The sequence below is a fragment of the Grammomys surdaster genome, unplaced genomic scaffold (assembly GCF_004785775.1).
Source record: "Grammomys surdaster isolate TR1022 unplaced genomic scaffold, NIH_TR_1.0 220, whole genome shotgun sequence".
Taxonomy (NCBI): Eukaryota; Metazoa; Chordata; class Mammalia; order Rodentia; family Muridae; genus Grammomys; species Grammomys surdaster.
The window spans coordinates 7544914-7571489 of NW_021604665.1; the positions used below are offsets into that span (position 1 = coordinate 7544914).

Consider the following 26576-nt stretch of genomic DNA (forward strand, 5'->3'; position numbering starts at 1 on the left):
GATGTGAACTACTCTGTCTTAAACTTCAGTTTATCAGTCTAGCACCTTGAATGAAGTTTTGAAACCCAACTTTGAGTATGGAATACTTATATTTGGCTCAACTAAACTGAAAAGCTAAATTGTAATTACTCATGCTACATAAATATGTGGCATTACCAAAGAAGACAACCTCATCAGAAAGGCTCACTGCATTGTTTATCCGTTTCGCTGAGAGGTTTATGTATATTGCCAGTGCTGCTGCTACTGTTGTTTTATATAGAGCTTATGATATATATATATATATATATATATATATCCTTGTTTAATAGAAGAAGCTGTGTTTTGGGTTAGCTGCTTTGTGTGAGGAGCAAGCCTGGAATGAAATTTTAAAGAGTATCCTTGCTATAGAAGGATTCCTGAAATGCAATTTCAAATATGGTATGTGTCAGCCTGCTGAGCCTTCACTACACAGGTCCTGGGGTGTTTTGGTAGGAATGTGTGTGCACAGCTAGCTCTCAGTAGGTCCTGTGAGCAGCATCTGCATTTAAGCCTAGCAATTAAGAGGATTTCAGTTAACCCTGATATTATATTCTTAGTAGCCAGGTGAGAATTAAAGGCTCCAATGTTTTGCTAATTATCAGGCTCCAGGAGCTCTCAGACTGGCAGAGCCATCAGTGAGCCAACGTAGTGAGGCAACGCTTCTCACCTCAGCAACATCTATTTGTTTCAAAGGACATAAAAAGGAACCCGGCATGGCAGTACTTATCTATAATCCTAACAGTTGGGAGGCTGAGGCAGGAAGACTGCTGCAATTTTAGTAAGGCAGGCAGCCTGATTTTCCTACGGGGAATTCTAAACCAGCCAGGGCTACATGATGAGCCCGTTTCGAAATGAAAAACAATCAATAATAAAACCATACTGTTGTAGAAAATGCAAAACGTAGATTCATAGCCAGTGCAGGAGAGAGCCTTCTAATGTTTCCCCAAAATGGGCAGGTACGCTGTGCTGGGAAAGGTGCTCCTGAGGCCACCTGTCATCTGAAAGCTTTATGGATGTGCTTGGAACTACAGACACAATGGCTAAGACGTGGTGGTTTGGCCACTTAAAAAGGTTTATTTGGTTGTTTTGAGACATAGGCTCTGTCCCTTGGCTGAACTCAGTTATGTAGACCAGGCTGGCCTTGAACTCACAGAGATCAGCCTGCCTCTGCCTCCCAAGGGCTGGGCTTAAAGGTATGTACCACCACATGAAGCTTTACAATGTTTCTTTCAATATACTACAAGTAAGATTTGTGTTGAAAAACATGGTTAAATTAATTTGTCTTTAGAATACATAGGATGTAATTAAGCCAAAGAGAGAAAGCACATTTTTCTAAAGGTATAGAACTAAAACAATCTCTACAGGTAGTTTCCTGGAACCTGAGGTTCTCCATTCAGCTCTGTCATCTTCTGCGTGGTTAACCTAGCACCTTCTGATAGAGCACCTTTATATAATCATTCGTTCTAATCTAAGCATTTATCATTATATGCAAAGAGCTTTCTTGATGAGAATGCTGTAGACGGTGCGTGGTTTTGACGTTAGCATTTTATTTGGATGACTGATCTTGCAGATGTGAAATGTCAATGAATTATTCATGAAATTGCTTTCCTCTGAAATTTTAGTTTGGCTCTTCATGTTAGTTATTAAACATTTTTCCCTCTTTATCAAATTTGGTGAAGAAGACAGTATGTTCCCTCTGAAGGAGCTAGCCCCTCGGCCTTTCCTTGAGACCCTTCTTTAAGCCTGCTCGGCGATGTTATTGAGGGCTGATTGTGAACCTGGCTTGGAGTGGCCCCTAAGAGGCAGCTTGGGACATGCACCTGACACAAAGCCTCAGCAGGTCAGAAGTGGGGGAAAAAACTTAGTCTGTGGCAACTTTGTCTACCAGTGTGAACAACCAGCATTTTTATTGCATTTGAGAATGCGTTCATGTCAGTAATTACTACTGACTACACAACATTTTTTTTTTATTGTCTGTATCCACAGACATGGAATGATGAAATTACAGTTGATGTCAAGGAATGAGATTCTTTTATGCCTTATCAAAACAAAACAAAACAAAACAATCCCTGTTAGTGGCAGCACAGATACAGAGAGCACCACACTCACAACCCAGACCGCACCATCTCCACCCAGGCTCCTGGGTAGCAGGGACCGCTTCGAGTTACACTGGACCCACAAGACGCTGTTAAACTGGTCCATTTGCTTCTCAGGATAATAAAGAAAAACTGAGTTGCAAAACACTTGCAGACTGTCAGGAGGGTATGGCATTGACCAACAGGTACCAACAAGATTCAATTAGCAGAGTTTGCTTTATGCCCTTGGAGACAGAGCTCAGGTAGAATGTGGAAAATAGAGGAGAAACTTTTCAACTCAATATTGTAACTGAAAAAAAAAAAAGGAGAAGAAGAAGAACTAGTGATTTATATTATGTTTTTGGCTCTATTATTTTGTTTCATTTATTTAAACCAAGGCTTTCTTTATTATGACTGATGAGATGCTAGGAATACGAAGGCAACCGTCTTCTGGTATGGGGAGGGGATTGGCAGCTAGGTCACCACCCATGTAAGTCTAGACAGTTCACCCTTTGATGGCCCTAAGTCTTCTCACGTGGATAGATCCTAAGAACATGGAAGGTGGGTCCTCATGACTGTGTGTGTCTGACACATAGGCCAACCTCCCTCACATTTGCTTATATTTACTAAGAAAAGAAAGAAAAAAGTAACAAATTATCTTTACACCTTGGGACCTTGTTAAAAAAAAATTTATACAAAAAATTCAATATTTTCAACACTTCCCATTATTAATCATTACTTTACTCATAAAACTTTTAAAGTGTGAGCCTGGAATTTCATCATGCAAAAATATTGACTGTGGCAAGAGAGAACATTTTTTTTTAAACAACTTTTTTTTTTTCTCGTTTCAAACTTAGGAATTTGTTTAAGATAGTCAAGGAGGCAGTGGTGTGACAAACACAAGGAACAGGAATGTATCAAAAACAGAGTAACACACACACACACACACACACTCACACACCTCTCTCTCACCCCATTCCACAAACCTGTACAAATAATGAAGATAAGAAACAAATTATGTCAACTATGTTACAATTTGAGAGAGAGAGAGAGAGAAGGAAGTGTGGAGTTTTTTTTCCTTCTTCCCATATATCAACGTGTCATCCAATGTTTGTAAATCAAGGGCAATGAAACAAAATACATGTGCAGCATTGACTGCAAATCCACTAAATACAGTAGAGTTTTCCCCAAAAGATACTATTTTCTTTTCCTTCTTTTTTTTAAAAATATCATTAATAAAATGCAGTTGCACAAAAAGCAAAGATGTTTTGACAAACAGGTGTAAGCATTTATTCCTTTTTAGGAACAATACCTAAAAAATAAAATAATTAAAACAAAACAAAACAAAAAAACCCCTCCCCCTCGGCCCTCCCCTCCGCAAAAGACAAAGATCCACACAGACACATCGGGATATATGTACAACCGAATCAACCCCATTGTAAAGAAGCGACCGTAATCCCCCCAAGGGACAGAATCAGAACTGTAAAAATCAGAGTGAAGATTGCTTGCTGTAAAGCCTGAGAACTTTTTTTTTCAGTTGGTTCTTCTGCGAGGCTATGACACCTGCAAAGATGCATAAAATCTAATTTTTCTTTATTTATTTTCTTTGCTACAGTCTTTAGACTAAGCATGCAAGACATACAACTAAGTGCGACTGAGTGAAAGGTATATTTTTAATTTTTTTTTTTTTTACTCATTCCCTAAAGATTTGAACTGAGGTATGCGTACTAACAGTTCTCATGCTGTTATCTTTACCCTTGTCTAGCTACACATGCGGAGAATGAACTAATCTACCAGATTTTTATCCTCTTTTGAATATCTAACCAGCAACCACTCAGTTTAGAAGCACAGGGCCCCCTTCCCATGACCCTGCCTGGCTACTGCCTGCACATCATGAAGCTGCCTGGAAAAGAGGGGGGGGGACTGAGGGGGTGTGAATAACCACAGACTGCCCCTCTATGGAAAGCAGAGCAAACCTTCAGAAGTAATTGCCAAAGACGGTCTATTCTAAGCTTATGAGTGGATGGGAATGTCACCCTTTTTTTGTGTGTAAATGAAAAACACTGACCAAATCATAATTTGAAAAAGGAAAAAAAAAAAAACCAAAACCAACAACAAAAAGCAGAAGGAAACCAGAGGATAAATGTCAGGATGAACCAAAATGAACGCAGTGATCAGAGCACAGCCCTTAAACAAAAGTGGCGTATGAACGGTCTACAGATCTCTTTATTCTAGAAGTGGCCTCGTGCGGCCAGACACTTCTCTGTTCTCTCTGAATTCATCCTAAGTGTCTCCTCGATTATACACTAATTTTCAGCATCATACATTCATTTCTTTTTCTTTGAGATGATAGCCCATTCTTTCCATAGGAGCTGTAATACTGTTGTCTTGGTTTCTTTTCTCTGCAGTAGCCCCGTATTTTCTCCTTACAGGAGTTAGTTTTGGTCTCTCTACAGATAGAGAAAAGAAGGAAAGGAAAAAAAAAACCAGAAAAAAAAAAGTAAAAAACTTTGGTTCCATTGCCTGCGTAGTCTGCTAAATGAGCTCTGCTGACGGGCAGTAATATCCTTCAGGTTGGCAAACAGCCTGGGCCTCATCATTTGCCTCTGAATCCTTTTGCCTCCTTTGATCAACAATAAGAGGATATTTGGCTTCATCAGATAAAGCATAAAAGAAAATAATTTACCTTTGCGTAATATCTTTGGTAATTTTAGAAATAAAAAGGTACAAAGTATATAAATTAAGCTCCGAACGGCTCTCAAACTAAACCCAAACAAAAGCTACAGCCCCAGATAAATAAATGCCAGGGAAGTGGGTGCAGACGGAAGTGTGGAGGGGTTTGAAGGGCTGAGGGCATACTGACCTAGGGCCATCACATTCTGTGGGCCCTGGTCCCAGGAGACTCCATCTACCTGGTGTCCTCTTCTGTGACGTCTGTGCTACTGGGATGCTCACACTGCAGACTGAGCTGCAGTACCGACTTAGCACACTGGAAACTGACACATTAGCGTCTGCTGAGCTCAGTCCTCATTAACTCCCATAACAAGTTCAATGTGAAGTCTCATTTGCATTAAAACAGATGAATGCCACCAAGCAGGTCTGAACTGATGTACAAACTCAACCCTGTCACCAGGCTGAGTGTACATTGCTTAGGGAAGCTGGCTTTTTGGTCATTTTGCAAACAAAGCAACCTATGCTGTTAAGAACAACATAGGGCCTGCGGTCCTGGCCACTTGGATTACGGGAGGGAAAACCTTCCATGGCCATCATGACAGTCTAACTATTAAGGTTTGTTTACTCTCTTCTGTTTCTTTCGTGGCTGTGTTTCCTGATGCTGAGAGAATGTGGTGGCAGTTACTCACAATGGTGGGTGCCATGAAAAAGAAAAAAAAGAAAAATCTCCAACAGTCCCCATCCCACACCCCCAATGCTGCTTTTGTGAAATGAATCTGCTGTGTCCCTAGAGTGTGTGTGCGCGCGCGTGCGTTTCTCTTTTCTTTTCTGTCATTCATTCTCTTTCTGGCAGGATGTCACGTCCCCGTGTGGGGGACCTTCAGGAGTAAGGTGCAGCCCTTGGGATCTTTTTTTTTTTCTTTTCTTTTTTTGTTTCTTTTTTTTTTTTTTTTGAAAAAGACCAAAACGGAATGTTTTGTTTTGTTTTGTTTTGTTTCAAACTTGAGAGAAACATGGTGATGTCTATAGGAAAATGGAATGAGTGCCCGAAAACTACAGACGAGAAATGACATTCAGCTTTGTATAATAAAAACGCCTATTAACATTCATCACAAGGTACAGAAAACGCGAAGCCTCCAAGAGGCCCTGGGCCCAAATGGAGGCCTGAGGTCAGAACTTAAAATGGTAAAGAAGCAGAAAAATAAAATAAAGGAAAAAAGAAAAAAAAAACAGGAAAAAAAAGTAATACATTAAAAAGTTTGGGATAATTATTTTTAACCCCTCCCCCCAATACACACACACAAAGGCCTTCCCCCATCCCAACTGGAAGCAAAAAACAAAAACAAAACAAACCAAAGTGAGTAAAGGCAGTGATATCAACATGCAGTGCTGTGCAAATAGGTCGTCCACTGGAGTCTTGAATTCGGGCGAAGGCTTGGTCTGCAGCGCAGGTTCGTGAGCTCAGTCGGGTGTCCTCAGTGTCCGGCGTTGGCCGGGCAAAACTGCAGTTCAAAGTCTGCTGCTAAAAGTGAATCCGTTTATCGAATTTACAACACTGATGTTGACTCAAAGAGGAAAATCCCAAGTACCAAACAGGTCCATCCAATGCACAGAGTACAAATCCCTTTTGTCAACAAAAAGTAGAAAAATCAAAAATACTCCCAAATGGGATTCTTGATGGCACTAAGAGTTAACACATTTCAGAGTTGTCAAAATGTAGCGAAAATCCTCCAGACTGTACAAGAAGCGGAGGGCGGCTTCACTGCTAACTTTTGACGTGGTTTCTTTTCTTTTTTTCTTTTTTAAATTTGTTTTGCTTTTTTTTCCCAATCTTCGGTCTCAGGGGTCGGCCCGCCCAGAGGTTCACTCCATGTCCTCGTTTACTGGTTCGTCTTCGTAATCTCTGTCATGGTCAAAATCTGGACTGTGGTTGGCTGTTGTCACTAAGGACAGAGGCCCTTCAGCTTCCTCAGGGTCAAGGGGTTCCTCTTTTACATGTATGGGGTGCCTACAGAGAGAAAAAGAGAGAAACAGGCTTAGGGGAACATCCAGACTGGTGTGTGCTGTTGGAGCAACCTACAAGACTTGCGCTATAGAAACCCTGCCCAGCAGAGACAGAGTAACCTTGGCCATAACCACAACCAAAAACCAAGTTTTTCAAATCTGATGGAAACTTTCCAATGACTGTTGTACATTTGCACTGCCTGCAGCCCGAGGGATTAAGGGCCTTATGAGACCAGGGGCTTCTGTACTGCTCAGTGTAATAGCAGCACAGCACTTGTGATCAGAGAGTCTTGGATGCTGGTGTTTTAGAATGTCCTCTGTACAGAAATCATTTCTCTTGCTTTTTGGGACACCCAAGTTACCCGAGGACCTTGAGACAGTACCAGACTATGTATTTCTAAGAGATTCCAGGTGACAGTGCTGGTCCCAGGACCATCCTTTTGAGTACCAGATAACAGGCCCTATAGTGACATCCTGGGTGGATGAATGCCACCCTGCAAATAATTATGTGAAATGAGAATCTGTAATACAACAGTGGTTCGTGGGGCACTGAGCACAGGAGGCTGGGCTAATCATGGCTTGCTGTGTGTTCTGCTTTGCTAGTTAACATGCAGAACCTGTGAAAGAACCCTCCAGAGGACGACCCCAAGCGAGGTTCTATCATTAATCAACTTCAAGCAAACACAGCAAAGAGACACCATGATACATGCTTGAAGCTCCAAATTAATGCATATTTTTACAAACTGTCAATAAGGCAAGAAAAGCCCTGCCAGGAAACACAAACGGAGAGGAAAAGGCTTGCTCAACACAGCAATACGATAAGAGAGCAGAGCCCCAATCAGAATAATAACGCTGTCAGCTGTAAACAAGGCAAAACATGAGGCCCGGCTGGTAGCCGCCACTGGGACACTCTCGCTACCTTGAGAGCTGCCAACTTTCTCATTATGGATTGGGGGCTCGGTTCATCTAGAGAGGGCTGGCTGGATCACACAAAACCACTCTGATAACAACTGCGAAAAGCTGTTCGTAAATCATATTTACAACTGATCTTTTGCCAATACAAATGACTTTCTGTTGCAGGGGGCTTTTGATATGTAAAAGAACCATTCAAGTTAAAATGCACACATCTCCCAGGCAGGCTGGGAGTGGGAGGGTCTTATAATGGACATTATCAAGTATTAGTAAGAAGAGGTGGTACTGGGCATGCCTGGCTTCCTAAATAATTGATGCTGTATGCAGGCCCCAAAGGCGCCTGGAACCATTTAAAAACAAACAGAGGCACACTTTGGGCTCCTCTGGAAGACAGAAACCTTCAAAATCAATTGACACTAAAATTAGCACAGCATAGAGAGAGTCTTGGGGGGGCTAGATGTCAGATAAATAGCTTTAAACAATTATGCCCACGTTCTTAAAAACCATTTGCAAAACAAACCCAAGCCTCACAGTACATTTTATAGGTGGATTCCAGCTACTTAAAAGTTTTTAATAGTGTGGTCATCTTTGTTTCTGAAATAAGGCCCAGGCCTGGCTATATGGCTTGTAGAGCCCCTGAATGAAAAAATATTCACAACTTTAAGAGAAAAAAGAAATATGTCAATGAGGGCACTGTCCTTCCAGGTGTAGGACACAAATGTAACTGAACATGTTACATGCCTGTGTAGTCAGCCTGGGTTATAGTGAGTGCTTGCTTCTCCATTCCTTTTGAGGAACATATTACTGCATACACATAATGTGAATTTTTTTTTTTAACTTTTCCACTACAGGTTTTCTGGTTCTATGTTATTCTGTCTGTTGATAACTCAGTACCTCTTTACAGCTGGTGTTCTCTAATCGCCTTCCTTCCCCTCTGCTGTTTGCATAGTACAGTAAACCACTGCTAGCCATTAATCTTCCTCCTTCTGTTGATTTACCTCCTTGGGATAAATGTCTAAGAATGGAAGTGTTGGAGCAGAGGCCAAAACATCTTTATGGTTCTCCTGATTTATTGGGATATTAATTTGCAGAGGGGCTCTATCAAGTGAGACTCGATCCCAGTGACCCACTCGTTAATTTAGAAAAACAGTCTGTGGCCTCGGGAGCAGGTGTGAGGTAGAACCCGAGTTACCTTGACCTGCAACCCTTGCTTTACTGACCACAGTGGATTTTTATATCTGCCTCCTAATTTCACTATCGAGAACTATGACTTTGTCAGTCACCACTGACTATGTGGGTAGAGTAATGTGTAGCAACAGGAATTTGCCCTTTAAAAAAAACTTAGTTTTAATCAGTTACTGAGGCTCAACTGCTATTTTTCCAGACTAACATTTTCATGCTTTAATTTTTAAAAGGCTATCATACTTAGTACTTAATAATCTCTGGTTCGAAGGGTGCCAGCTGATGACATTATACAAAGCCTTGGAGGTAAGGGTCGGAAACCCCAGAGAAAGCAAAATCGTCTTAATGTTAAGTTCTTGCTTTACTACTGTCAATCCTGTTTTCTAGATCCAGTCCCACACGGTGACAGACCAACTGAAGGCTCCCCCAAAGAGAGTTTCTAACACCAGAGACTAGTTTGGTCTCTCCAGAATTCACTGCATATTCCCTGCCTCCAAACATGGGTGGCTGGTGCTACCGTATCTACACAGCCTATCCCAGTGCCTCTCATAGAATAGAAAGCAATGCCACCAACTAGATCTACTGTGTGACAACCTGAAAATCCACACCAGCATGACAGTAAGGATTCTTTGACCTTTCATGTAAGATACACACTGTTAAAGGCTCCCCTCCCACTGGGCATATACATAGTGTACCGTCTAAAGTACAATGGGTACCCCTCCTACACCTTCCCCCACACCAGGCCCACCCTTTCTTTCCAGCATCTACTATTTCCAAAAAGGCTCCTAACAGATAATGGAGCCAACACTATCTCTCTGTTCTCCTTACATCTGAGTAATCCTTTTGTACAGCCATTCTGGGAACACATGAGATTTTTTAACGATAGTTGACCAGTCTTTAAAGGCATTGCATTGTGTTCCTGTTAAGGGCACATACACAGCACAGAGCCTTTGGTGTGGCAGCCCTTTAGCTCCTACCAGAATGAAAGTATACTGCCCCCAAACCATTATTATGTGACTACCTTCTTCTGTTTTTGAGAGAGAAAGGCGCTACTGTGGTTTGTGTGACGAGCAGAGAGCTGTATTACAGCGTTGCCTATGTGCTGGGCCAGCGTCCTAACAGTGGCTTGTAAGCCTTGTTGTAAAGTTTATGGCTTGATTTATTTCAATAGACTGGAACGGTTAAAAAACAATTTGCATCCTAGCAGGGTAATGCGCGCTGGACAAGAATGAAATCTCTCATTATAGACTCACTTAGTGGAAGCACGGGGTTCAGCAAGACTAACCAGCTGCCGCCATGATAGCACAGCAAAGCCGTTGTCGGTACAGGGAACCACGGGGCACAGAGCGTAAACCTGACTTACAAGCAGCATGTCTTGATAGCATTGCTATGCGGGGGCTCTTTTCTGTCTGTCAAGCAGTTGAAACTTTTGCTTTGTTACACATTAGGATGACTGCTGTAAATTTGCTAAGTCTGCAGTTCACTCAGTCCTCTTAAGCAAATGAACTTCCATCACTGATAGCCTTCTCTGTGTGGACCTTTTTCTTTTCTTTTTTCTTTTTTCTTTTTTCTTTTACTTTGTTCCCCTCCTCCCCCCACTGAACTTTCTACTCATAGGAAGGTAACACAGACTACACCTCGGAGTCTGATCAGAACTCTAAGAAAACAGTATGCCTTCCACTGGGTAACTTCATCTCTCCTTTCTCAACGGGAATGTGACTTCCATTACCAATTCACAGTTGCTCTGAACTTCCTGGATACTGACCTACAACATCACAACAACTGTGAATATCAGGGAGACAACAAAAGAGTCAGAGGAACAGCAGCTTGCTTTAAAGAAGATGAAACTCTGTGGCAATCGTAGGGAAGGCATACACTCCCCTAAAATGCTGGTGTGTCATTTCCAGAAGACTATGCCCTCAAATTAAAAACTATCGCTTCTACCTTTCAAGACCCCTTTCTAAGCACCCAGGGCATGGGATTAAAATGCTAGAAAGTAAACTTTCAGATGTGCCCACTATGCTGGAAGATACCATTTACTCCCTTTGTCACTAGACGCCAGTTCATTCTGTCCGTACTTGTTAAAGGTCACAATTTCCATCCCCATCACACAAATTTCCTAAAATAAGATGCTGGTCAGTAATTCAGAAAGAATGCGTAGACAAGCAGCCTATTCTTGGATCGGACAGTAGTGGAAAGACTGAACTGGTTTAGTCACTTAAAGTGGGCTATGGCTTTGGAGAGACTCCCTGAAAGGGAGACAGTCATTCGCAGCCAGGTTCACTGCACACTGAAGCATCTGGAATCATGTGGTATCTCTTCTGATGTTGGGCCCTTCCTTGGAATGAAAAGGAGAACTATGGCAGAGGTGGCCATTTTCAACCTTCGCCAACCACAAAGGGGCGCTCAACTCGCTGGCCTTGCTGAGGTTACTATGGCCCTGGTATCATTCACATTCAGCCCAGATAACCATGGCCCACCGGCTTCATTCAGTTATATGTGCTCTCATTATCCTGCCGTCTGCTGCTGTAATGCTCCTATTAATTTTCCTTTTGATATTTTAAGAGCAATCTATAAATCATGCCGCCTTTCATTTGTGCCATCATTAATGCTTGGTAATAATGCTGCGGCGTTGAGCTCAAGTGGTTAAACTAAGCGCACGACCAAGTAAACAAGCATCTTGTTCTTCCTCACTGGGCCCGGCTTGCCTGGAAGATCAACACACCCGCAAGCTTTCTCAAAGAGGTGTATGGTGATTTTAGGAGAAAGATCACAGTGTGAATTAAATAATTGTCTGAGGCCCAAAGTGGAGGAAACTTCTCATTTTCTTGCTGTGTGCACTTACCGCGGATGAAGCCAATTGCTTTTACCAGAAAGTTACTAACTAGTCCTTTTATGCACTAACACGTGACTCGGGGGCTCCTAAGAAATCAGAAATGACAGGAAAGGTGTCTAGAAGGGCCAGAGAAGAGCTGGTTTAAGAGGGAGACCAGGTCAGGTGACAGAGAGCTTTGGGTAGACAATACTCACACAGCTTGCATAGGGGATCTGCCTGGACTGCTGTCACTCTCGTTGCTGTTGGTATGCTCCATGGCCCCGTTCAGCTCCTCCCGGATGGCACTGGCCAGGCTGCCCAGAGTGGGGTTGCCCATGGAAGCGGTAGTGTACAGAGGTATACTATTCTCAGCCATGGAAGCCTGCATCAACCAAGAGAAATCGAATGAAATCGCAGGGGATGCCAGACAAGAAAGCTCTGGGTTATAGGTATGTGGTGTGTTTGATAGTTTTTGGTTCAAGTTCTCTGTATCGTGGCTGACAATCTATAAGAGCTGTAGAAATTTGCTTTAGGAGCCTTGGGTAAGCTATCTGGGCACCGGTGAGTCTACGGGTGAAGTTGTCTGCTGGCTCCTGCCTGGTGGAGTCATATGGTTTAGACAAAGGTTTCTAAAATGAGGTGTATAGCCAGTGTCTTTTAAAGAAAAAAAGGAACTGAATATTTCCAGATCACACTGAAATATAATGGAATTTTCATTTCTTTACCCATTTTGATGAGTGCTCTACTGGCTAGCTGAGATCTGATCAGATTATATGGCCACACGGCTCAAATTTATGAGAACTTCCATAAGCGCTCACAGGAAAGGAAGAACTGGAATCATTTTTTTTCCCCTACCAGTCCCATTTTAATGATTTTTTTTTGAACCTGCTTAGTGAAGGCTGACATAACCAGACAATGGTAACATCACACAATCTTTCAGCCTCAGACTAATCATGCAGAAGTTTGGAAGTTCAGAAAACTCTCCAGAAAGGGGAAAAAAAAGGCTAAATCTTATTTCCTTTATAATTAAGTATATCCATATTAAAGGTGACAAAGTCATCCCACTCCGAATGAGTGTCAGCAAAAAAAAGTATGTAAAGCTCCCCCCAATAAAGCCCACCCCAAACTGAAGTCTGGTAGAATACTGTTCATTGTCATGCCAGATGTAAACATAATGACCACCCTGTCTGCAATGTGGACAGGTGTCAAAAATACCACTGGATTGAAGAAGTCCCGTTTGTTCCACTTGAGTAGGGAGTGTGCCCAAGTGACTTTTCATTTTATTATTCAAGAGGACAGACTTGGGAAAAGAGGCAGCTGTAATTAGATGAAGATTTATCAAAATTGTCTTCTTGCAGACTACACTATGCCTGGTTTTCCATCCTAATGAGAGAGAGTACGATCACAAGACAATCTGGCATAGTGGCTTCAGTTGGCCCGTCATGTAAGAGTCCTAACTATTCTAGAAAAGCTGGCACCAAAGAGAAGGTATGAGCCAGAAACAAAGGGAGAAGAGGAGCAGAGCTGGGCTGCAGAGAATCTGCTTGTTAGTCAGTTGCAGTCTTGCTCCCTGTATAGACCCAGTGTCTGAAGTGCTTCCCAGATAGATACCCTGAACATGCTCGTGGCATCTCTCTCCTTCCCCTATGGAATTATCTGCTCTCTTTTTTAAAAGTAAAGGGAGGAGGGTGGTATCTCAAGATTTTCCGGTGTGGTGACCGTTTCCCACTCCTTGATGGTTTATCAGATAATCTGTTTGGATCCAGCACTTTGTGAACACATCTTTTATAATTGCAATAAGGCATTTCTATTCTTTCTGGGCAGGGAAGTTGGCACAGTGATATTACTGGCAGCTGGGCCGCCATCTTCAGCTGTCTTATGTGAGACCACACAGTGGTCACATTTCCCTGCCATGTAAGTTCTGCTTGGACTGTCAACTGAGGGGCCATCTCACTGTGGAAGTACCATGGGACTCTGCTCTCACTGAACAACTGCGAGGTTGAATGGTCAAGATGGAACAGAAGCTGGTGCCAATGGTACCATGAAATTTTATTGGACTCCGAAGCCCCAAACTGACATGTAGGAACCATGGAAACAGTTATAGGATTGTCTATTAAGAGAAGTGAGTATCTGCTTATTCTTTTTGATTCTCCAAGTATGATGGGTAAAAGTCATTTCTGAATGACACTGGGTAGGAAACTTCAATGATGACAGTCACCCAAGTGGCAGACTCTTGTCTTGGTCCCTTAACTCTCAGACACAATATAAGTACAGAGAACCAGTCTTGTGCCTTTAAACAAAACAGTAGTCACTGGACTACAGTAAGCTCCTGACGCCTGGCCCATCTCTGTGTCTCCTGAGTAGTCCTTCGCAGAGTGAAGAATCTGAGCAACCCCCAAATTATCACCTTCAAACAGGTCCTTCCTGTAGCTGATGCTTCTAGGAGCAGCTGTGCCACCATGTTTATAATGGACTTAATGATATACATGATCCCTGGCACAGTGTGTGGCTTTGTATCAAACCGGCACCTCTGCCCGCAACACAGAGGTTCTTAAGTGATGGCACACGGGCCCTTAAGTACGTACGGGGAGGCTTTTTGGAATGTTAACTGCTCTGCGCTCCCTGGGGGAAAGGCAGTCTATAAATACGAAGCTTTATGGTTACCCTTAGTTACCTCACTTTTTCAGAGCATAATGCAATCTGTCCCGAGCCCCATGTTTTATTTCTGTAGTAGATTCTGCTGTCCTATTTTATAAATTGTGTATCATGCCGTTATGTCGCTCGAGTAATTTTTTTTTTAAAGAAGATATTGTTGCGCTGTTATTTTTACTTGCCTTGAAAAATGGAAGTGGGTGATAAAGGAAGGAAAGGAAGGCCCTGCTGGTGGGGTCTTTATTTAATTTGCATGGCAGGAAGCTGTCTTGTATGACTGCCTGTCTACTGGTGGGGAATCCAAATTCAAGAGGAGGGGCAAAGGAGATACTCCTTAAATTGTTCCTGGAAAGCCACAGGCTGTTTTTTTTTTTTTTTTTTTTGGTGGTGGTGACGGGGACGCAGAAGCGTGGAGATGGGTAGGGAAACAAAAGTCACAGAGACGAAGCGTGAATGCATCTGTAACGATACAGCACGCTAATTGAAATTAGTCACATAGAAAAGGGAATCCAATGTAAAATGTGCTTGTAATTTTAATACCAATTCAGATAGAGCCACCTTTAAATTCATACTTCACAAGACTCCGGGGAAAATAAGTTACTAAAGCATGGTATTTACAGTGGCAGTGTATAAGCTGGCTTTCATTTACTCTTGTGAAGTTGCTGTGTAAACTACGAGTAATTAAAAGAAATGCAGAAAGTAGTTTCTCCCAGTAAATTCAGTTCAGGCTAAAAAAGAAGTAAATAGAATTACTGAGATGCTCAGCTCAGCGAAGTCTGCCTTGAACTGTGTCAGGGGTGTGTTACCCACGAGGAGCCCGAGGATGCTGTGGGTGAGCTGGGAAGACAGGCACAAGGAATAGAGGCTCGGTCAATATTTGCTTAGCAAGCGGTGAGAATCAGGCTGCTGTCACTGCCCTCCCCTCTCTCCCCCATCTAGTTCCCATCATGCCACACGTTCTAAGCCTTTCCCCACTGGCATCCCTTTTTTTGGGCATTTGTTTCTCTGTTTCTGCCTTCGCTTGTAGTGTTATGGCCCCTCAGAAAAGCCAGAGACATCACAGAATCCAACAACCAGTTCAGGAGTGCTACAGTACTCACACTTAATATAGTGCTGGGGGTGGGGGGTGTTAATAAGTGCGTGAGATTTGTCTATAGAGTATGATGTGATGTAAATGTTGCAAGATCCTTTCTGGGATGTCTTCTAGACCAATCAAGGTAGGTTTAAAACAAACAAACAAACAAAAAACAAAAACAAAAAAAACCCAAAACCCAAAAAACTAACCATGGCTACAGGGATCCTGGCTACCTCTGAGCTCTTAAGAGAGATCAGAGTATGGCATTAGGTATTTAAAAGAAGTGATACCAGATACTCCATTAATTTTGGAAATCAGTTGTTCGTGTGATACCTGTGAGGAACAAGAAACCTAGACTGCTAGACGCACAGATTGTTCCTCCTGTAGTTCACACCCAGGGCTCACACCTTCTAAGACTCTGTTGCTGAGGTCATATGTGATTTATCTGTCGGTAGGAAACAAACATTCCAGGCTCTGATGGCTAGGTTTTCCTGAACAAATGGCTGGCTGGTAACTTCTACTTTTCTTGTGCTTTCTGTTGTTTAGACAGTTGACTTACACGGGGAGGAAACAAACCCAGGCTCCACCCCCCACAGGAAGAAAAGGTGTTGAAATGGACTTTAATAACGCCTCCCTTTCTCTTTAAACCTAGGAACAATGGAAGGTCACGTGACACGGTGGCCTATCATCCCGCACATTAATAGCTGTGCTAGAGTAATTACACTTGTGGTATTTTTGCCTCGAGTGAAATTCTGAAATAAGAGGATGGAAATTATGATACCGCTGATAAATATTAATAAGTGAACTTTTAATTTTTTTTTTTTTTTGCCACAATATTCACAATGCTGAGCATCCTGCTAACGCTGAGGCAGCCCGACGCGCTTGCCTCCAGGGAGCGCGAGGCTTCGTGCACTTAAGAAAAAAGTTTAACGGAATTAAAATTTAATATCTAATTAGAGCGAGGCTAATATATTTTGAAATGAGTGGGGGAGCCCTGCGCCTGTGCTGCAGATTGGGGGTGGCCGTCAATCTTACCTGTAAAGCTGCATTGAGGGGGGTGCAGTAGGCGTGGCTGCTCTGCATGTTTTTAATAAGGGAAGGGTTACTGTGTAAGAAAAAGATAAAAACTCAAAGTTAAATGAAATCGACCCAGGGGTCCTCGCCAACTTTTGTTTTTAAAGTTCGCTGGTAGCCTTTAAATTCCTCCCCCACCCCATCACCAAACCGAAGGAAAATTAAGCTTTATCTATGTTTCTCGGGGTTGGTTTGGGCAAATCCCTCTGGGGATGAACCCAGTGCTTCATCCTGGTGAAACTGCCTTAAATTATAACACACTTGGGTATATCCCCTGGGGACCAGTCTGCAAAGGGTCAGCTGCTGCCAGGCTCCAGTAGGAAGGTAAGGGCTGAGTGGCCGGGTACCTGGGACTGCCTGCCGAGCTCTCAGCTCGCAGGCTTCCTTCTTAGTTATACGTGACCCTGACTGCTCAAAGAGAAGGCACGTTTATTCCTCTTTCATAAAGCAGAAGCTTTGGCTGCTGTCTTTCCTCTATAGCCCAGTCTGGAAAAGCAAGTTCTAATTTGGTGCTCTTTCTATTGACTAGGTAAAAGAAGCCACAATACCATTTAAAAAAAAAAAAAAAAGAAAGAAAAGAAAAGAAAAAAGAAAAGAAAAATATCTTTGCCCTAGTTAAAAAATAAAAATAATAATAAAAAAACACTACAAAATTACATTGGACATACCGAGGGAAGTGTGGCTTCCGGTAGCTAATGAGGCTCATTTATCAACAGACTTTGAAGGGAATAATGTTATCAATCTTTCCCCTGAGCTTAGGACAATTTGGTTTCCAGACTTTTGAGACTGGGTCTCTCTAAAAAGTCTAGGCTGTCTTAGAATGTGCAGTCCTCCTGCCTCAGCTTCCCCAGGGTGAGGGTGGGGGCTGTCATTATAGGCACACACCCCTACGCCTAGCTTGTTCACAATTATTGTTACTTGAGTGTTCAGTGGGAAAAGAATTATTCCACCAGATATATACTGTAACCACCTCTTCCTTTCACTTGCAGGGACTGTGGGTAACACGGGCAATATCTAGCTTTGAGGGTCCCCGTAAGCTGCTGAATCAAAATACAGTCAATCATCGGCATTAGAGACACAGAAAAAGCATCATTCTAGGCACTGGCGTTCCAAAGAGAAACGAGCGAGGTACATGTACAGATCACACCGTTTAGTTTCTGTTGCAGAAAAGCTGTGGCACTGCTCTTGGGTGAAATGTCATACTACATGGGATGAGTCAACCATGCAAAGCCAAAGCAACAGCAGACACAAGAGAACAAAGCAAGTAAAGGCTCTTACTGTGCGCCAAGCTCGTCAGAGTTTTCACCGGGGCAGTATTTGCGAGGACGGCCTCGTTGAATATGGCGGCCACGTATAAACTCTTCATCATCAACTGTCCAAAAGGACCCAAACTCATCCTCTACTCTGATAAAGCACTTATGCAGTGAGAGGTTGGTGCGAATGGCACCCTGGGATAGGAGCAGCAGCAAAGGAGATGGAGTGGCAACAAAAGGAGGCGGGGTTGGGGGCAGGACAGACATCCAATACAGGGAACAGGAAAAAGAAAATAAAATGCAATAAGCATAAGCGAATGGCTCGTGAGGGTTAATATGCAACGCCGCCTAAAAGCTACTAGCATGGGATGTAACAGAGACCAGCAAGCAGGGGCAGGGGGACTGGTGGGTATACGAGACAGGAGGGATGAAATGTTCTCTTGCTTCCCTTAACTGAGACAAACGTGAAAACCAGGTCTTTGGTCTGACGCCGCCTAGCAGCCTCTAAGGTACACTCGTTAGCACAATCCGAGCTGGGCTAAGAAGTTCAAACATGGCGGACGTACCCACTGATCTTTTGTGGCCTCCGTTTTTGGAACTCTACTTCATCCACTGTCCATACTGCCCCTTTAACGTTCTCTACTCGCACAAAACACTTGTGGAGACTAAGATTATGACGCACTGCATTCTGCAGCAAGTATAAAAGAGAGAACATTGACATTTTTTTTCCGTAAGAAAAGACTCAAAAAAAAAAAATTACAAAGCAGTACATTCAGCCCCACATCTGTTAAACCATCCTCCAGAGCTGTAGCCTCCACCCCCACCCCCATGGAGGACCTTCTTTTGAGTGTCTTTTAAGAAAAACCTCAAATTATGAATAGATGGTACTCTGGCATTTAAGCCTAATTTCTGGTACCATGTGACCAGAAGACAAACTGGTAAATAAGCATGCAAATCCCAAGCAGGTCCCTCCAATAAATCTAAAATATTGTTAAAATGCTGTCAAAAATCGGTAAAGTATAAAAACTATTCTTCACAAACCCATCTGTGTGGGATTCTAAAAAATACTTTATTTTTAAATCAGGAAAAGGTGAACACTTTTAAATATACAGCAATATCTGGCTCTGAAACCATGCACACACAGGCTTTATTAAGGAAAATCGTAAATAGGATTTTACCACTGAGAGTACCATCTTGTGTAGGAAAGATGAGCAGAGGCTAACTCAGCACCAAGAGTTCAGCCTGACTACTGAGCAAAACCTTACCTTCTGGAATATTTGTAAACACTGGCAATTACGTGGAGGAGCAATTTTAACTAATTGAGCAAATACCAAGAACTTACAAGTAGGACTCTCAATGGCAAAATGACTATATTCCATTACTTGGTTTCTACGTTTCTTATGTTTAAAAGTCACTGTTGGCCATTGCTGAGTGGGATCCTTCACATCTAACAAAAAGAACATTCTTAACTCAAGTGCAAAAAGGCTCTAAATGTCTCTCATTTTCAGGAAAATTCACAACCCTGACTGGATAACCAAACTGGATACACTTTAGTCTTGCCTGGCTGACCAACTCGATGATGGACTTGAGGCTATTACAAGTGACCTGTGGCAGGTTTTTTTTTGTTTTTTTTTTTTCCATACAAAATGGTTCGGGGGAGGCAGAGGCAGTTGACACCAATACTGAGATTTTAGCACCTTATATGAAGCCTCACTTAATCCCAGCATTGTATTATTCAGACAAGCTACACTCTTCTCCTACAGTAATTTGCTTTCTTAGTGACAAATCTTGAAAGTCTCAGGGGTCTTTCAGATTTCTGAGAAATGATCAGGTTACCTAAAAGTTAGTCTGCTCTGTGACACACTACTTAGAGGATAACAGGCACATCTTTATTACTCCTCTGATGATCTGCTCACCAGTGGACTCCACAGAGTGAACTCCCAGGCACTCTTTGAGTCCAGCTGGCTTCTGATCCTGACATGACTGTCAAAGGCTATCCTGGATGGAAAAGCTTTTTTGATGGGTTGCTTAAAAACAAAGCTCTACACACATAAACTTAAGCTAGCTTTTAAGGAAACAACTTCTTTATACTGCACAGGGAATTATTTCCTCCACTACCATGAAGGAGACAGAAGCAAATGAAGCCTCTTCCCTTTCAAAACCAAGAGAGCACATGTGCACAGACATGAGGGAAATGGCTGGGGAACAAGGCAGCATCAATCGCTGTTGGAAATTTTACCTAAGCATCAAAATGCACAAAAATCCAAAGGCTCGAGGGGTTATTGCTGATCAAAGAATGATTTAGAGGGCTCTGTATACTAAAACAGAAAGCAACTAAAAATCAAGAGTTTTTGAAAGAAAAAGGATCAGCAAGTGACACCATTCCACTTGTCTTTTGGATCACTGTCCCAGTAAGGACACAGAGAGAAAAAACTATCTGTACTGATGAGTCTCTGAGTACTATATATGGGACTGTTTGTATTAGTGACACTTCTGCCTTTACTTTGCAACTTTACATATGGGACTGTTTGTATTAGTGACACTTCTGCCTTTACTTTGCAAAGCCGGAAAAGTGAGATGTGAGTTGAAATTCGTATCTGCAACTGGTAATTATTTTGAAATGTGGTCATTTGGTATTTATAAAAAGCAATTTGAGGAAAATGTCCTCTTTACGCTTCTACTTCCTAAATTTTTAAAAGATTTGTAGCTGAAGAGCCATTGTATTTTATCTTGTGAGGCAGGATTGGAAAGACACTAAGATCTGCAATATAATTTCCTGTCAGACCCCATGTGGCTAATGAATTAATTCTGTGCCTATACTAGTTTTCTTATAGAATGCAAGGAGAAAAAAACAAAACATGTCTCTTCCTATTAAATTGAGGAAGTCGAATCCTATAAGGGCACCTGTTGTACTCAAACTATGGATAAGGACAAATCTTGAATGCTAGGTGGTACTAAATAGATCTAGTTGGCATTGTGTAATAAAGTCAAACTAGGAAGCGGAGAAAAAGTAGTGAAGGCTATTTGTGTAGCCCAGCCTGGCCTTGTACTCAAAATCTCCTACTTCTCAAATGCCAGGATGACTGACATATACCACCATGCCTAGCCAGAAAGGGTTAATAGCACAAGGACTAAATGCCAATGAAATTCAGAAGGGACTCCAAGCGTTTGGGGGGTTACCTAGAGGAGTTATGGCAGCTGACCTGTTCTATGGCAAATGGTGTCACATTACATAATTCTGAAACTACCTTTTTCCCTCGGGGTAACCATGAACCCATTCTTATAACTGATACCTTGTATTCTGCAGAAATCACCCTTTTTGCTGTGCGAGTACACGGATTACACAGCTTCCTCTATTTGTGGGGTTGATGAGCTTTGATCTAACCACTGAAGGATCTTATTCAGCTCGGCTTCTAGTTACACCCCTGAAAATGAGTGTTGGTTACCCATGGTTTGTGTAAGCAATAGGGTCAACCTCAAAGTTAAGGGTCACAGTGTCACCTCCTTTCCCTACACAGAATTCTCCAGCAAATCCAGACACACCTCTCTTGCAGGGGCTGGGAGTGGGGTGGTTCTTCCATCTGAACACTTCAACCATAATAAAACACTTCTAGTCACATTCCCAGTGCTAGTGGAATATTCTTGTTGCCCAGTAACTGATTTTCCCAGCAGATCTTCTCTTCTATAAAGGTCAAAATTTGAGACAACAAAGCTTACCTTCCACGTGGCTGCATTGCGTCGGAAGTAAGCAAACATTCGTGTGAACCAGTTATAGATTTCGTTTAGTGTTAGCTGCTTTTCTGGAGATTCGAGAATGGCCTATGAGGCAAGAAGAATCCGAAGAAGGTAATTTATAATCCAATAGGCAGGAACATTCGACAGTGCTCATGAAAACGTAGAAAAAGAAAACCAAACCAAAACCAAAAAGAAACCAAACTCCTCAGACAGGTTTCACAAAATGATCGAAGATTAATGGTTGTATTTAAACAGTTCAATAGCAAAACTCGAAATGGAATTATCTAATTGTTTGGAGTTTTTATTTCTGTTTCCGTACAGAAATATTAATTTATTAGTCATTCATAAAGCAGAATCAAAGAGAAATGCAAAACATTTCACTAGCTGATTAAAGCTCAGTAATTATTTAGAGCTCAGATTAATTCTAGGGATCAGAGATTACTGTAGCTTTGTGATAATTGACTTGCCATCTTTAAACAGCCTCATTCTCACTGTTGTGTGAAATGAATTCCCTAATAATCACATCGTATTGTAATACTTAATCAAAAGCAATTATGTTATATATTGCAGTTTTTAAAAACCTTATAGAAAAGGTTTTAGCATGCTTGCATACTAAGTGGTTTTAAATCTACTTCATCAATATAATATACCCACGGACACCTTTTGATAGCATTTCACAGTCCATGTTATTTACTTACCTGCCTAATTAAAGATGCATATGTAAATGGTGGTCTAACTTCTGCGTTCTTATAAAATTCTTGGTTCTGCGCAATATCTGCTAAATAAGAATCATTGTCCTATTAATAATCACTTTTTAAAAGGGGCTCGTCGACAGGAACTGCAGATTCCCCATGCTGCCCCAGGCAAAGACAGAGAGTAGCTACCTGAAGAAATGGGCACGTTGTATTTGTCTGAGTACCGCCTGCGGATAGGTCCCACCGTGTGCATGCTGGTGGTGGTGATGACAGAGGGGCCTTGGGTGACGGGAGTCAGGGGGGCGGTTGGGGTTGTTGGAGTATGAGGTAAGCTCTGTGGAGAAGCCTCTGAGGCGGACTTGGAGAGGGTGACACTTGATACCAGATTCAGCTGTGAGGAGAAGGATATTGGTTAGGAGGACTTGAGGAAAGCAAAACAGAAAGAACAAATCAAACAACCACAGAAACCTGAGCAACCGTAAAAACCTCTCTTGTCCCAAAGCAAAGACTGGTGCACACCTGGCGAGGGTTACCTCTCCAAATCAGTATGTTTACACAGGACAGCCTTTCAATTAAAGAGATTCTCCTTCATACAGCAGCAAGGTTGGGGACTGAAGGGACGCCAGCTGAGCTACTGTGGTAAACCTGGTTTGTCCAGTATAACTTTCAGCAACGTACTGCCACAACTAGAAAGCTGAGGTGCCTACTTTTTTTTTCCTTTAACCTTAAAATTGCAATGGGTTTACTAAGAGGCCACACAGGATTCTGAGCCTCTACAGAGACCAGCAAGAACAGGACTTAAGTCCACTGAGGAAATGAACGCACCACGGGACTGTGCATTGACGGACCTGTGGTTCCCAGCTCAACAGTGGCCCTTACTGAGAAGGCTGACATCTATTTCTATAAAGTTGTAACATTTGGTTGCTTAAAAGATTTAAACAGTCCAACTATGAAAGCAAAGCATCTCTGAAGCAGGGTGGAGCAGTATGAACGACTGCCTCTCTTTCCTTCTGCTCTACTGCATTCCTCTTTATGATTCTTATACTACTGGAAAGGATGATTCTTCTCTAAAACTCATCGGGGCAAGAAAAGCCCTTTGAGTTTGACAATGCAGAAGAACCTAGTGGTTTTCATCATGTTGATGGAGGTATCAAGTACTTAGACTCTCCCAAACCCAAGAAACTTCTACAAAGTACGCTGTCACTTGGCCAACATTTTATCACAGTACATTTCAAGTCAGCTACCATAATGTCTATTTTGCCACCATCAGATTAAGCACAAGTATTATTTGTGGATGATATTAAAAGTGCGTCCTCTTAAATTCAAACAGTAGGAATGCAAGAGACTACTACCCCTGTGCAGTAAGTTCCAAAGGAGGAGAAAGGAAGAGAACCAATGTCATGAAAGGAACATTAACAGAAAACCCAGACTGGGTGTTAAAGGGTGGGCTGAGCGCATTCAGCTCTGCTTTTCTGTGTTCGGTTTGAAATATTGACTCAGCACACCACAAGCCCCCAGTGTCCAAGAACAGCAAGCTGGGGCCTGCTCCCGCTGACCTTCAGCAAGCTGGGGCAATGTGGTAATCTGCCCTCCCAATGGTGCTAGAAAGCTGACCATGACACACATTTGCAAACCAAGTGCTAATAGTGCAGAGTAGAGACCAGGGACAGGGCAGAGCAAGATGCCGATGGAGAATAGCAAAGGCTGACCCCTTCTCCCCCTCAGCCTTAACGAGTGCCCAAGTCTGGCAACTGTAAGTATTAGCATCGGCTGAAGTTGGGGGTCAGGAAATTAGTGTAAAAAGATCCTAAATACATAGGTTTGATCCTTCAGATGCTGTAAGGCCTGAGCGTGAGGAGACTTTGGAAAGCCACAGATATCGTTCATAAAAAATGCACACTCTAAAACACCTGCTCTGAGAGGCTTCATTTCATTCACACCGTTCTACAAACTCCTCACGTTTTACAAAGACTGAAAAAGAAGCTTGTCCATATTCTTGACTCAGACCCAAAGTCAACCCACATTCTTGTACGGTCCTACAGCCTCTGCACCCTCTACTTATGCCCAGTTAATGTCTAAATGAACGCTATGAACACCTCTACCTCTCAGTTATGCTTGCTTCTGGAAAAGATCCCGTGAACAGCTTTTATCCTTGCTTATGAATGACACTCAATAAATATTACCAAGAACTTCTAGAGGCTTGGAAGCAGAACTAAACCACAGAACTGCTGTCCTTGAAGTGCTTACTGTCAAAAGCAGGCATAAAACCCAGGCAGCTTCTCTACGGTTTCACCCTAGATCCCAACTTCTCCTTCTAGCCTAAGAACATTATCCCAGTGCCCCCTACCAGTTCTGTAAGTTGGGCAAGTACGAACTTCATTCAGCAGGTACGAAGTCCAGCAGGTACGAAGCCCGTCATTTGAATACTCAGATCTGAGAAGAATTGGTGAACCTACACACATGCCATTAGATGTGTAAAGAATGTGACTCTTGCAGCTTTTATATAGGGCTTAATAGTACTTGGACCAGTTCTGCCCGCAACAGCAACAATGAAAAAACAGATCCTTCTAGGCTGGCACAAGACAGGAAGACAGCAATGCAGGCTGAAATTTCTGGATGCTTTTGAATGTAGGTAGGAACTAGAAATAAACAGTGAGCCTGAAGAGAGGGCTTACCAGGCTTGACAAATGACACCGTGATTCACACCCACTGCTGGGCTGTCTCTAATAAGCCACAGAGGAAGCAGCCAATCTCAGCTAATTACCAGATAAAAATGTATTGTAAGGACTCTAATTAGGAGATGCGGACGGAGGTGATCTAATGATTAAATGGTACATTCGACTGACCCCACCATGGATGTGCAGTGGTGCACAATGTCGCTGGAATATTTTGTAGAAACAGTAATTTTATTTCAGGGAGGGGAGACAGTAATATTTGTAATGATGGCTATGAGGTAAACTAATTAAAAGACAGTTCCTAGAGGAAAAGGGTGTCTGGGAACAGCTGCGGCCATTCCAAACCCAAGTGCCAAGTCTCAATGGAAGAGCTTCAGTCAAGTGGAAAATTTCTACCTGACCTCTGCCCTTGCTATTAATTTGCAGAAAAACTAATGACACATATACATATTCCCACAAAATTGTTCTAATTGCTAATTTGCTAAAGGAGCCTGGATTCTAAATTAAACATGACTGTAGCCTGTGAGGGAAGAACAAAAAAACTGGGAACTCCAAACAGAGGGAGCTATGCCACGCAAGACCATCAGAAGTCTGGACCAACACGTTAATGAGACACGATCCTGGCAGCTGCTGTACAAGTTCCTTAACTTTTAAACATCTGTCTGGCCATCACATACGTGTCTCTAAGGGAGAAAAGGTTGGGTAGGGGGGCTACCAAGAAGGATTCAAAAAATACTGTGTTCACATAACCCCTGTTCTTACCATGAAGGACTCTACCAAGAACACTGAAAACAGAATCATGAGCCCCACCACAAGCTGAGAAGAGCAAACTAGGGTGCTGCGGAGGATGACTCAGTCAGGAAAGAGCTTGCCTAAGGAGGGAGACCAGAGCTCACATCCTCAGCATTTCGGGTGTAATGGTCCGGGCCTATAACCGCCAGCCCTCAGAAGGCAGAGATAGGAGGACTCTGGGGCTTTCTGCCAAGACAGCCCAACTGAATAGGCTCTCCAGGCTCAGTGAGAGATCCCGTCTCAAAAAATAAGGTGGGGAAATGATTGAAAAACACATGGGACATTGATCCTTGATACACATGCCTGCATGCTTGCACACGTACAGATTAAAAAGCAAATCATTGGGAATAGTTCGGGTTTTTTTTTTCCTGTTACCTTGAAATATGTATGTTAATTGTCAATTACCAAATCTTTGTACAATCATCAGTAAGAAAGAAAAGCCTTGATGTTTTGTGTTTCCAAGTGTAAGTGAGGTTTTAAAAGAGATTTCTTTTTCCCCTCCAGGGCATGGAGCAGGAAGGGTTCGGACTGGGAGGGTTTCTTTCCCTGATGGAAAGCCCATTTTTCTCATTGTGCTCACTTTCTATTTAAGAAGAAGTTGCTATGTTTAGAAAAGCTAGTAACGCAGATATTTTTCTCCATGGCAAGTTGCCACTGAAGGGATGATTTCAGCAAAGATAATCTCTTTCAAACTCTGGCCAGGAGCTAAATTCTTATGTCACTTAAAGTTGCTGCAGGCTTTTAGTTTTTAAGAAAAAATACAAACAACTGTGCTATCAAGCCTTTTTACCTTAGTTTGGTTACCGAAGGACTTTCTTGGAAGGGTCTATCCCTGAAACTACCCCAGCTATCAGCAGCCCAATATCGTATTTTGTCCTTTCTAAAAACAAAAATCATTCTTTAGTTTTTCTACAGCACATTCCCTTCCCGTGTAAGGATGGTGAGT

The 26576-nt window shown here is 42.4% G+C and overlaps 1 protein-coding gene across 4 annotated transcripts in view; it reads right to left on the minus strand.

Moving 5' to 3' along the window:
- Nucleotides 1-1900: 1900 nt before the first annotated feature.
- The window catches only part of Foxp1 (forkhead box P1), a 171722-nt gene continuing 147046 nt past the window's right edge, over nucleotides 1901-26576 (minus strand). For 2 of the 4 annotated variants that reach the window (XM_028773061.1, XM_028773059.1), the window contains 7 exons: nucleotides 22353-22554; nucleotides 22167-22246; nucleotides 21451-21552; nucleotides 18300-18421; nucleotides 16442-16511; nucleotides 11895-12061; nucleotides 1969-6774 (listed from right to left, as the gene is read on the minus strand). In XM_028773061.1, coding sequence (XP_028628894.1) covers nucleotides 6630-6774; nucleotides 11895-12061; nucleotides 16442-16511; nucleotides 18300-18421; nucleotides 21451-21552; nucleotides 22167-22246; nucleotides 22353-22554 — 888 coding nt within the window. In that variant the 3' untranslated portion in view covers nucleotides 1969-6629. Of the gene's footprint in view, nucleotides 6775-11894; nucleotides 12062-16441; nucleotides 16512-18299; nucleotides 18422-21450; nucleotides 21553-22166; nucleotides 22247-22352; nucleotides 22555-26576 lie in introns of all 4 variants that reach the window. The other 2 variants (XM_028773062.1, XM_028773063.1) reach the window with 2 other exon arrangements.